The 9462-nt window shown below is 39.5% G+C and overlaps 1 protein-coding gene across 3 annotated transcripts in view; it reads right to left on the bottom strand.

The window, feature by feature from the left end:
* Positions 1 to 475: 475 nt before the first annotated feature.
* Positions 476 to 9462, bottom strand: part of bnc2 (basonuclin zinc finger protein 2) — a 529938-nt gene continuing 520951 nt past the window's right edge. For 2 of the 3 annotated variants that reach the window (XM_061880276.1, XM_061880278.1), the window contains exon 6: positions 476 to 7865. In XM_061880276.1, the coding sequence (XP_061736260.1) occupies positions 7052 to 7865 (814 nt within the window). In that variant the 3' untranslated portion in view covers positions 476 to 7051. The remainder of the gene's footprint in view (positions 7866 to 9462) is intronic. The other variant, XM_061880279.1, reaches the window with a different exon arrangement.

Here is a 9462-nt window from a genome sequence, read left to right as displayed (position 1 = left end):
AATGACCGTCTTATTAATTTGCCAAAGCCAGCAGCCGCTTCTCCTCAGACCGCTGCATCTTTTAATAACTCTTTTAATCTAAAGCCCCACTAATTGGTCAAGATAGCCGTCCCCCTAATGATTTTTTATCACAAGGTAATTAAAGGCTTGAAAAATAGCACGTTTTTTTTCTTGGGATGGAAATATCCTCATTGAGATTGGCAACACTAAATTGGCCCTAGTGTGTGAGTGTGAATGTTGTCTGTCTGTGTTGGCCCTGCCATGAAATGGCGACTTGTCCAGGGTGTACCGCCCGATTGTAGCTGAGATAGGCACCAGCGACCCCAAAAGGGAATAAGTGGTAGAAGATGGATGGATATATATATATATATATATATATATATATATATACATACACACACATTTCACATGCTTTTGTACGTGCTTTTAGGATATCCTGATTGAATAAAGAAAAAAAGATGCGGTGACAAAATGCCAGTGACTGATAAATCTTTAATATAAAAATTGTACAAGAATTCTGATACAAATTACAAGAGGTATTTGGACAAAATATGAATAAAATTCCATTTACATCCCAAAAACCCTTATGCATTTTATGCAAAACAAACAAAAACAAAACAGACAGATATGATACAGAAAAAAAGTAAAGATTTCTTTTTTTTATTTTTATTTTTTAAACAAAGGAGGACCACTTGAAACCTCGCGTCTGCAAATGGGCAACACCTTTTTAGGCAACTTGCAGTATCAATGAGGCTTCTTAGTCACCGTCCCCCCCTCACAAAAAGTAATACTTTGTTCTTGCAGCCGTGTCAACCTTTAAGACTTAATAATACAGGTCCTCAACTTTACTACCTACTAATTGGCACGATATTCATCCACACGTTTGAGATTGCGTTTTCTTTTAAGACCCTTCTGCTATTTCACAGGTTTCCAGTTCAAATTAAGATGTGGTTGAAAGGGAAAAATGAAGCATCTATACACACCTACTTGTCTTTTTGTGTTCTGTGGACGCCACCTTCAAGCAGTTTAATCCCGCGTAAACTACAATAACAGTAAAAAAAAAAAAAAAAGACTGACAGTGATGTAACCCGGATACAGATTTTTTTTTTTTAGTAATCAGCTGTGTTCAGTTCCGGTACAGCACAGCTACAGCCAGAATCCCACTGAAAGAGTAAATATGACACATTTCCTGCTCCACCATTTGAAAATGTGTCCCCTACCGTTTTTTCTGTTATTAAACCCCATATTTTTCCCCCCCATACAATTTCTTAATACGAAACATGGTACACGCCTTCAGGGCCCTGACACACGTTCATGTGTGTAACATTTGGGCAAAATTGGGTGAAAAACCTCAACAAAAACTTCCGTCGTAAAGGGATTCATATGAGCCCATTTGGCGTGGTTTTCCTGACGCGTGAAACGTGACAAATTGGGAATCCCTTCCTTACTGTATACTAGCATGTGTCCCAGACCGTTTTTTTTGTTTTGGTTTTTTTAAGCACAACTCTTATGGGGCGCCACCATATATCATTTACGGAAAGAGGAGTGTAAAACATTCGTTTAAGAACGAATGAAGAAATGTCACATGTCCATACGAAACTTGGTGCACACCTCCAGGGCCCTGACATGTACATGTGTGTGACATTTGAGCGAGATTGGTCGAAAAACATGGCCGCCATCAACTAAAACTTCAAAAGGGATTCATATGACCCCATTCGACGCGGTTTACCTGACACATGAAATGTGACGAATTGGGAATCCCTTCCTTACTGTATGCTAGCATGTGTCCCAGACCGTTTATTTTTTATTTTTTTATTTTTAAGCCAACTCTTATGGGGCGCCACCATATATCATTTACGGAAAGAGGAGTGTAAAACATTCATTTAAGAATGAATGAAGAAATGTTGCCCATCCCTACTTTTTAGCGGGTAGATACTGTACAAGTGTCGGCACGTAACACTGCATATTCTTCCTTCTGTGTGCAGCATCAGTCAAGTAAGACAAAAACAAAAGTCACATGGCGTCGCTCACACACCTTAATACGTCAAAAAAACAATAGGAAGGGGATTCATATGGGTTTACCTGACACATGAAACGTGACGAAGTAGGGGGTGCGCTGTCCAATTTAGTTTTGGCAATCTTAAAACGTTTTGTGATAAGTCCAACTGTGTCGAGGCGCTTTCCGTCATTTTCAGCAAACTGCTTTCCCTCTCTAACCCCTTAATGCCAGGTCCACCCAGGAATGGAGCCATATGAATCCCGTCTCTACTGTAAAGCAAAATTGCTGGGCTTAATTAACGCCAGCCACCAATAAATACTGTGCTCCCTTGGCTACTTGGACCACTGGAAGTACTTGTACCATCTTTGTTTTTTTTCACAGATATTTTTTTTTTTTTTAAGACTCAAGTGCATCATGTCAGTAATTTAAGTTTTTAAGTACAATGAGCTCGGTCACCGTGGAGGTTGGGGACTATTTAAGAAGTGCCGGTTCTTGTAGGGATTCACACGTTGGGTTCAGTCAACTCTGGTGCGGTTCACTTGACCAAAGACCAGGACGGGACACAAATAAAAACAGGAAGCGGTGCTGGCGCTCTTTAGATTTATATTCTGGAAGATTTTTCAATAAAGTGGTACCTCGGTTTTTGCACGCCACTTTTTTCGTCAGATTTCCACAAAAGGTATCGGTAATAAACATGGAGAGTAACAAACTAGTCCAGGGTTGTGTTCTACTGACAAAACAAACACAGATTGGAATGTAAAACACCCCTCAAAAAAATGTAACGAGTTCAAAATCGAACCTGAAAACCAAAACGGCCGACGATCTGTACATCTTATTATTTGTGCTTTTTGGTGATTTTAATGCAGGGGTGTCAGACTCATTTTAGATGGAGAAAAATCTATTCCCAAGTAGGCCGGACTGGTAAAATCGCGGCATGATAACTTAAAAATAAAGACAACTTCAGATTGTTTTTTTTTGTTTAAAAAATACGCAAAAAGTACATTCTGAAAATGTAAAAATCATGTTGTTGTTTTTTTACACTTACATGTTGCGGTTAATAGTATTCTATCTTTATTTTTTTCTTATTTATACTTTCTAAATAAATGATGTGATAATGTTCATCAGTCAACTTATTGGTGTTAATTATCAATAGGTCAAGATGAAAAAAAAATATATATCAAATTACTGTTATTTATGTAGTTGGGTCATTTTTTTCGGCTGATGTACTAACATGTGGTTTATTCTGTACATATGTAGCATCATCTACAAAGATACAAAGAATTGCTATTTTTGACATCTAGTGGACACATTTAGAACTGCAGTTTTTCTTTCCAAAATTTTCGGTTCATTTTTATACTTGGCAAACTCATCACGCGGGTCGGATGAAACCCTCGAGACGTACGTTTGACACCCCTGTTTTAATGCATCCTCTCATGATGCACCCTGGACACATTTCTCCCCATTTTTAGTCAGTTTTCCAGTTTGCTCAAGGCCTGAAATGTTTTGTCAGCGGAATAATTACTATATCTGCCTTTTCTTTTCTGGTTTGAAAAAGTGTAGACACCTGAACTGGTCCGTTTGCTCACGTATTGGTGACTCAGTCGATGTCCTTTTTTATATATATGTGAGTATGACTGCAAAACAAGCTACCTTGGGGCCGAAGAAAATTGTGAGTACCAGCACTTTTCATAAAGAAAGACAAATGATGTCAAAAAACGGTAGGAAGGGTATTCATATAAGTTTAACTGACACACGAAACGTGACGAATCAGGGGGTGCACTGTCCACTTTAGTCGCCAGATGGCAGTAGTGTGTTGGCTATCTTAAAATGTGTTTTGTGGCAACTCCAACTTTGACCGCAGCACCTGAACTAGTCCGTTTGCTCGCGTGTCGATGACTCAGTCGCTGTGCTTTTTTGTTTTCTATACAGAGTACGACGACTGCAAAATAAGCCGCCATGGGGCCGAAGAAAGTTGAGAGTACCAGCATTTATAAAAAAGGTGAGAAACACTATTTAATTCAAGAAAGAACCCTGCTCATTTTATTCATTACGCATATTTAATTTGTTTTCTCCATCATTACTTGTTACTATGTTGGATTGTTTTTTTAGCAACATAAGTTATGGGCGGATTTTTATGACATTTTCAAAAAATGTCTCAATCTGATTTTGGGCCTGTTCAGGATCATTTCTACTACGTTACTTTAAGTTTACGATACGATAGGAGCTTCAACTTCTGTGTGTTTATGCTAGCAACCCTGCCAGGACAAATTTAGTGGATGACTGACGAGAAGGTTCACTCTGTTTCTTTCATTCCCATATAGATAGCTCACTAACTTAGGGGTGGATTTTTATGACCTTTTCAAAAAATGTCTCAATCTGATTTTGGGCCTGTTCCGGATCATTTCTACTACATTACCTTAAATTGACGATAGAAGCTTCAACTTCTATGTGTTTATGCTAGCAACCCTGCAAGGACAAATACAGTGGAGGACTGACGAGAGGGTTCACTCTGTTTCATTCCGTTATATGTAGCTCAAAAAGTTATGGGAGGATTTTCATGAAACTTTCAAAACAATGTCCAAATCTGATTTTGGGCCTGTTCTGGATCAGTTCTACTACATTACTTTAAATTTACGAGATGATAGGAGCTTCAACGTTTGTGTGGGTAAGCCAGCAACCCTGCAAGGACAAATACAGCGGATGACTGACGAGAGGGTTCACTCTCTTTCATTCCACTATAGATATAAAAACATATAGCGATATAAAAATGGGCGGTTTTTCATCCAACGTTGTGATAACATTTTGGGGCTGATCCGATCACCGTCTGGATTTAGGATGTTTAGATGGGGGGAAACAGTGCTTGCCAGAGGTTTGCACGCGCTAGTTATCTGTAAAATGTTGTTTTGTGTTCCTATTTATGGATTCAACATACATTATTTCTGCTTTGGTTTTCACAATGATCACTAACACCGAGGTACCAGAGTCTTAAAAAGGATTCTAATGCGAAGAAATCCGGGCCTGTCGAATAATTTCTACTTTGTTACCTCAAGTTTACAATACTATACCAGCTTTAACGTCTGTGGGGCAGAGACAAACATAGTGGATGACTGACAAGAGGGTTCACTCTGTTTCATTTTGCTATGTATAACTCAAACAGTTGTGGGTGGATTTTCATATAACTTTCAGGAAATATCAGAAATGGGATATGGAACAAGTGCTGATTTTTTTGTGTTCATATTTTCAGATATACCATTTTTCTAAAAACCGAGGTACCACAATCATAAAAAAATATCCTAATATTAAGAAATCTGACCAATCAGGTGCTTCGATTGTCATGACAAAAACACCATTGTGCTTGTAAGCAAACTTTTTTTTTTTTTTTTTTAGCCAGATTTGAGTACCGAATCTGGTAATTTCTACTATTTTATCTTAACTTTACAATACGATTCCAGCTTCAACTTCTGTGTGTATGCTGGACAAACATAGTGGATTATTGACCAGAGGGTTCACTCTGTTTCTTTCATTTTGCTTTAGATAACTCAAAGTTTTGGGTGTTTTTTTTTCTCTACCTTTCAGGAAATGTCAGAAATGGGTTTAGGAACAAGTGATTACATTTTGGGGCTGATTTATTGTGCCATTAGGAAATGGAGCTGCTCTCTTTAGTTCTTTTTGAAAATGTGTGTTTTGTGTTCATGTTTTTAAATTAACATTATTTCGAAGGTACCACAGTCTTAAAAAATGATCCTAAGGTTAAGAAATCCGACCAATCACGTGCTTTGGTTGTCATGACAAAAACAGCATTGTGAAGGCTAGGCAAACTTTTTTTAGTCCGGATCAGAGTACCAAATCTAAATTTGGGCCTGATACCAACTTCAACTTCTGTGTATTTATGCTAGACAAACATAGTGGATTTTTGACAAGAGGGTTCACTCTGTTTCTGTCATTTTGCTTTAGATAACTCAAAGTTTTGGCCGTTTTTTTTTCTATAACTCTCAGGAAATGTTAGAAATGGCTCAAAAGTGATTACATATTTGGGCTGATTTTTTTGTACCATTAGGAAATGGAGCTGCACTCTTTAGTTCTTTTTGAAAATGTGTGTTTTTTGCGTTTATATTTTTAAATTGACATTATTTCGAAGGTACCACAGTCTTATAAAATGATCCTAATGTTAAGAAATCCGACCAGTCACGTGCTTTAGTTGTCATGAGAAAACCAGCATTGTGAAGAATGAGCAATTATTTTAGCCCGGATCAGAGTACCGAACCACAAGTGTGAACTGGACAACCAAAATCCATTCATGTGACGTTTTGTCGGGTATTGTCGTATCTTTTGTTGTTGTTGTTGTTTACATTTAAGGGCACACGCAAAAAAAAAGCAAACAAACGGCGCCGGCAGGTTGAAGTTCCACGATCAAAGGATGCACCTTAACTCACCATTGCAAACGTCCTCACTAATATTACACATCCCCTTGTATAGATGCAAAGTGCAAAAAACGGAATCGCATAAACATCAAACCGAAATCAATAAGACACAGATATCCGCGTGGGAGCCTAAGAAGAGCATGCCGGCAACCTCTGAATATCCAACAAAGCATTTCACGTGATATTCTTATGTAGGTTTTTTTTGTCTTTTTTTTTTTTTTTTTTTGCCTAAGATGTGATAAAATGACTCAAGCTAGTAAGATGCTACCTCTTTCTTGCCTATAGCTTGAAGTATTGTACTGGACTGTAACATAAAAAGCAACAACAAAAAAAGAAGCAAACGGACCATCAACACGAGTCTTCTACACTCTCGGGACATTATTTACAAATGAAGCTGGCATGCTTTTTTCCCCCTCCGTTAAGGGGGTTCATTTCAAAGCTATCATTACACAAATACAACGAGACACATGTTTTTTTTTTAAGTTTGTTAGTTTTTTTTCAAAGTCTCAGTACGATCTTGTCCGCAGGCAAAGTCACAAATAAGAAGTTCTTTGGAGAGGAGAAGGTGTATGAAAACCAGCGACGTCTTCTTTCCAAGTCGGGGACAAAGTGGAGCGTACGGAAGGATCTTTCACGGGCAGGGCTGAGTACAAAGGGGGGGAGGGGCTAGAGGAGGAAAGAGGGGCGGGGTTTGAGGAGTCAGCGCGGAGAAGGGCGCGTTTTTGTGGAGGTTGGGGTTCTGCGAGTGTCTGTTGCGGCTGCGCAGGGAGCTGAACGCCATGTTGCAGCCGGGGATTTTGCACTTGTGCATTTCGCGCAGGTGCACAGTCTTGTAGTGCACGCGCAGAGTCCCCTTGTTGCTGTACATTTTGTGGCAGATGCTGCACAGGACGCCGCCGTCGTTGTTGTTGTTGCTCCCCCCGGTGGACGAGAGGCGGAACGGCGATGCCAAGCACTCGCTGGTCGTGTCCGAAGTCTCTCGCCCCTGTTCCTCCCCCTCGCTGTTGCCTTTCTCCTCCTCCAGTCCCTCCTCCTCCTCCAGGTCGTCCAATAGGACGCCTTCGTCGCTGCCCTCGTCCGACTCGTGTGAGGAGTGGACGCTGCCGCTGGACGTGGTGCTCAGGTCCAGCACCACGTAGTCGTCCGGCTGGCCTCGGGAGAAGCCGTTGGCGTGGTGGTTCTTCAGGTGCGGGTGGAGAAGGCGCTGGGAGAAGTCGATGTTGCCCATGGGGGAATGCGCGCCGTGGATCAAGGCGGCGGGGCCGAGGCCTCTGAACGCCATCCCACCCGTCGGGTCCAAAGCCATGTGGTGGTGCCCGGCGTAGATCTTGGCCAGTAACTCGGCCCGGAAGTCATTGGGCAGTGGCGTGAGTTGGGGGTCCAGGACAATGTCGTCCAGCTCTTTGGTCAGCAGTTTGCGGTGCAGGTTAATGTTGGAGCTGTGCCTGATGGGAAAATACAACAAAATCGTCGGCGTGAATACCATTTTTCCTCCTAAAATATCATATTTGCTGGTAAACATGCCTCCAATAATCGCCGGGTTACTTCAACGCCACACCTCTAACAGACGTGACAAGGGGGCGTGGTTACCTTCTTCACTATGAATGTGTGTGTGTGTGTGTGTTGTCTATAACGCAACATTTACCGCCGACAGAGCGGACCTGGCATCTGTAAAGCTGGCATTTTAAAGAGCAAGTAATGCATTCTAAAAGTGAGAGCGGACCTGGCATCTGTAAAGCTGACATTTTAAAGAGCAAGTAGTGCATTCTAAAAGTGAAAGCATAGATATAAACCAATTATTTGTATATAATATCCATAATCTAACTAAATCTTTACTGTTATACGTTAGGTCAGGGAAAAACTCACAGGGTATTTCATCCCTACAGGTTTCACTGCTCTTCAGGGGATCTTTAAAAACCCTGAAGAGCAGTGAAACCTGCAAAACAGGCGTGTAGGGATGAAATACACTGCTCTTCGGGGTTTTTTTTTAAATCCCCTGAAGAGCAGTGAAACATGCGAAACAGGCTTGTAGGGATGAAATAGTCTGTCTTTTCCTGACTTAACGTATAACAGTGAAGATTTATACTGTAGTTAGTTTATGAATATTAAGTACAAATAGGTTTATATCAATGCTTTTCACAGCAGTGTATTTCATACCTACAAGCCTGTTTAGCAGGTTTCACTGCTCTTCACAGGATTTTAAAACCCACTAAAGAGCAGTGAAATTTCATCCCTACAAGCCTGTTTCGCAGGTTTCACTGCTTTTTTTTTTTTTTTTTTGAGCAGTGAAATCTGATTTTCAGGGTTTTTAAAATCCCCTGAAGAGCAGTGAAACCTGCAAAACATGCTTGTAGTGATGAAATAGACTGTTTTTTCATGACCGAACGTATATTCCGCTCTACTCCGGTATTGAGCACTGTATAACGGATATATCACAGAAACCTCGACTGTATGTTAACTGTTAGTTTTTTTTACATTTTTTTATGCATATTTATGAATGTCTAAATAACATAAAATATAGTAAAAATATGAATAATTAAACTAGTGTATAAGAAAAAAAATATTAGGGATGGGAATATTATAACCACTCAAGATTTGATTCCAGTTCTTGGGGTGATAATCGGATTCAGAATCAGTTCTCCATTCAACACAATTCTCCCAATATATTTTGTATAAAAAGATTATAAAACCTTTTCAAAACATGTTTCAGGTTACTAAAGCTACTCTTGGCAGCTGATTTATGATGTGCATGTGCAAAAGTTGTCTTTAAAAAAAATGTAAAAAATAAATATATATATTAAGATTTAATTATAAATCACTTTAGAATTGGAAAATAGGAATCCCAATTCACATGTAAATCTATTTTTTTTTGAGCACCCCTAATAATGATACATTTTTATATATGGGAAAATACTATTAAATATTAACAATGAGTCCTAATCCATTATACTATAATAGTGTCTTTGCATACATGATTCCTTTTTGAGAAACTATGTACGTAGCATAGAAGTAAAAATTGGTGCATCCACTAAATATTCAAAG

The sequence above is a fragment of the Nerophis ophidion genome, linkage group LG20 (assembly GCF_033978795.1).
Source record: "Nerophis ophidion isolate RoL-2023_Sa linkage group LG20, RoL_Noph_v1.0, whole genome shotgun sequence".
Classification (NCBI taxonomy): Eukaryota; Metazoa; Chordata; class Actinopteri; order Syngnathiformes; family Syngnathidae; genus Nerophis; species Nerophis ophidion.
This window is presented reverse-complemented; position numbering and strand designations above follow the sequence as displayed.